We start from the raw sequence: 3,031 nt of genomic DNA on the forward strand, positions 1-3,031 counted from the left end.
TAGCATTTTCTCACAGAATTCATATTTAGGCTTTCCGGCTACGCGCCCGGACTGCGCACGCAAATCGAGGCAACCCTAAATGAGGTTTTCAATGCCTCGGAAGTACATAATGAGTAAGAAAACAAGTGATGACCCTTTGGGTCGTCACAACTCCCCACCCCATCCCGAAAACCTTTAAAATGCCACCATACTTGAAAATATACGACGGGACCATGGATCCAGAAGATCATCTGATTCACTATGTCACCGCGGTAAAAGGAAACGACTTGTCAAAAGAGCAAGTGCCATCCGTGCTGTTGAAAAAGTTCGGTGAAACTTTGACAGGAGGAGCGTTAACATGGTATTCTCAGCTACCAGCACGGTCGATATCAACATTCGAGGAGATGGCAGATAAATTCGCTACCGCTCATGCAGGAGCAAAGAAGGCTGAAGCTAGGGTCAACGACATCTACGCCATCAGGCAAGCGGCGAGCGAGGGACTTCGAAACTTCCTGGCCCGGTTTAACAGGGTAAGAATGGGACTGCCGAATGTATCGGAAGGAATGGTGGTCGTAGCCTTCCAAAACGGGCTAAGCAGAAGCGGGTCGAAGGCGACCAAGAAGTTACTCAACAGACTCATGAAGTGCCCTCCCACCACATGGGAGGAGATCTATAATGCCTACTGCGCCGAAGTAAGAGCAGATGAAGACGATCTCAACGGTCCAACCCAGCGACTAACGTCAGTACAGTCCGAGATAAGGAGAGATTGACGCAACGACGGACGAAGGGATCAGCTCCCACGCTTCACAGAGAAAGGCATCAGCCCTACGTCAGAACTCCTAATCCACCTCCCCCGAGGCATACAGACGTCGTGTCACGACATATCGCGCCCTTTCGAAACGAAAGAGGTATGCCCCCATTATTATCTGCTCATAACTTTTGTGTTTAACCTTCAGAAATAGTGTACGCACTAGAGAAGCTGGGCAAGAAGGTGCAGTGGCCACAAAAGATGAAATCGGACCCATGTGCAAGAAGGTCAAACGTCCTCTGCGAATTCCATCAAGAAAGAGGACACAAGACCAAAGACTGCATAGGTTTACGACAGGAGGTGGTCAGAATGCTGAACTAAGGATACCTGAAAGAACTGCTCAGCGATAAAGGAAAGGCTAACTTTGCCAGAGGGCGCGACCCATCTCAAGGACCACCCAGGCCACCGTCGCCGGCACGTACCATACAAATGATTATCGGCGGTGGCGACGACTCGGTGATCAACCACGTAAAGTTTACCATCACGCATAAGCTGAAGCGTACAATCGCTCACAAATGGTATGATGGCTTCGAAGATAGTATCACCTTCGAAAAGTCAGATGCTGACGGTTTGTCTTTCCCTTATTACGATGCTTTAGTCATAACATTACGCATAGCTGATACAGATGTGAAAAGAATCATGGTAGACGACGGAAGCGGCGCGTGTATTGTCCACCCGAGAGATCTCATGCGAATGAAGCTCGAGGAAAAGATAATACCACGTTGCATAACACTAACGAGTTTTAATAATGCAGTAGAGCGGACATCTGGAGAAATAGCACTGCCAGTCCTGGATGGGGGAGTCACGCTGGAAACTACCTTCTACGTCATGAACCAGGAAACCGCCTACAATGCTATCATAGGACGCCCATGGATACACGCCATGCGAGCCGTCCCCTCAAGCTTCTATTAGGTAATCAAGTTTCCCACACCATGGGGAATTTTCAGTATTCGAGGCGAGCCGCGTACCGCCCAAGAATGCTACAGGATCGCCCAAGATTAACGCATACCAAGTAGTTAAAAGGGGCAAGCGCGGAGGCATAGCAATCAGCCATGTCGGGAGCTAAAACCGACCTGCCAGCAGAAGTCATCATAGATCCCGAGTCATAGAAGCTTGCAAGGCAACTATTGAAGATCTCGACCCGATACACCTAGATGACGCCGACAATACAAAAAAGGCTTATATCGGACACAACCTCTCCGAGTCAGGTAAGTATCGTGAATTTTTGACTAACAATGCCGATCTATTTGCCTTCTCGCACTCAGATATGCCGGGGATCCCGAAAGACATCGCCACTCATAGGTTGAATGTCGATCCGCTCTATCCGCCCATGCAACAGACGAGGAGGAAATTCAATGCCGCAATCAACGAGGCGGGCAGTGAAGAAGTGGACAAATTACTGGCCAACTGCTCCATCAGAGAATCGAAATACCCCCAATGGGTCGCTAATGTGGTCATGGTCAAAAAAGAAAAACGGCAAGTGGAGAATGTGTGTGGACTTCACCGATCTGAACAAGGCATGTCCAAAAGATTCCTTTCCATTGCCCCATATCGACCAGCTGATCGACGCAACAACGGGAAACGAACTGCTGAGTTTCTTGGATGCCTACTCCGGTTACAACCAAATCCTAATGGCCGAGGAAGATCAAGAGAAAACAACTTTCATCACCCACCAAGGGACTTACTGCTATAATGTGATGCCATTCGGACTCAAGAACGCGGGGGCCACGTACCAGAGGTTAGTTACCAAGATGTTCAAGGAACAGCTCGGCAAAACCATGGAGGTCGACATGCTGGTGAAATAAACCAAGAAAGAAGACCATATCGGTCATTTGAAAGAAGCCTTCGAGATATTGAAGCGGTACGGGATGAAATTGAATCTAGAAAAATGCGCCTTCGGTGTAGCCTCAGGAAAATTTCTGGGTTTCCTTGTGTCACAACGAGGAATCGAGGTCAACCCGGATCAGATTCAAGGCCATAGACTCAATACCTGAGGTACTGAACAGTAAGAAACAGGTACAGAAGCTGACAGGGCGAATAGCCGCCCTATCAAGGTTCATTTCACGATCCTCGGACAGGTGCCACAAGTTCTTCAATGTACTGAGAAAAGATCATGGACTACAATGGAACGAAGAATGCATCGACGCCCTGAGGAAACTGAAAGCATATCTGTCCTCACCACCCCTGCTCGTCAAGGCAGACCCAGGCGAAAGTCTGCTCGTATATCTAGCGGTATCCGAAGTC

The 3,031-nt window shown here is 48.7% G+C and overlaps 1 protein-coding gene across 1 annotated transcript; it reads left to right on the top strand.

The window, feature by feature from the left end:
* The first annotated feature begins 1,216 nt into the window (after positions 1-1,216).
* LOC109221736 lies at positions 1,217-1,699 on the top strand. The gene has a single exon (XM_019386191.1). It carries the CDS (start codon positions 1,217-1,219, stop codon positions 1,697-1,699), a length of 483 nt encoding a protein of 160 aa, XP_019241736.1.
* Positions 1,700-3,031: the final 1,332 nt, after the last annotated feature.

This window comes from Nicotiana attenuata, unplaced genomic scaffold, assembly GCF_001879085.1.
Source record: "Nicotiana attenuata strain UT unplaced genomic scaffold, NIATTr2, whole genome shotgun sequence".
Classification (NCBI taxonomy): domain Eukaryota; kingdom Viridiplantae; phylum Streptophyta; class Magnoliopsida; order Solanales; family Solanaceae; genus Nicotiana; species Nicotiana attenuata.

What these genes read in the sequence shown, in the direction of transcription:
- LOC109221736 (XM_019386191.1), top strand. Translation starts at nt 1,217, where the DNA reads ATGATTATCGGCGGTGGCGACGACTCGGTGATCAACCACGTAAAGTTT.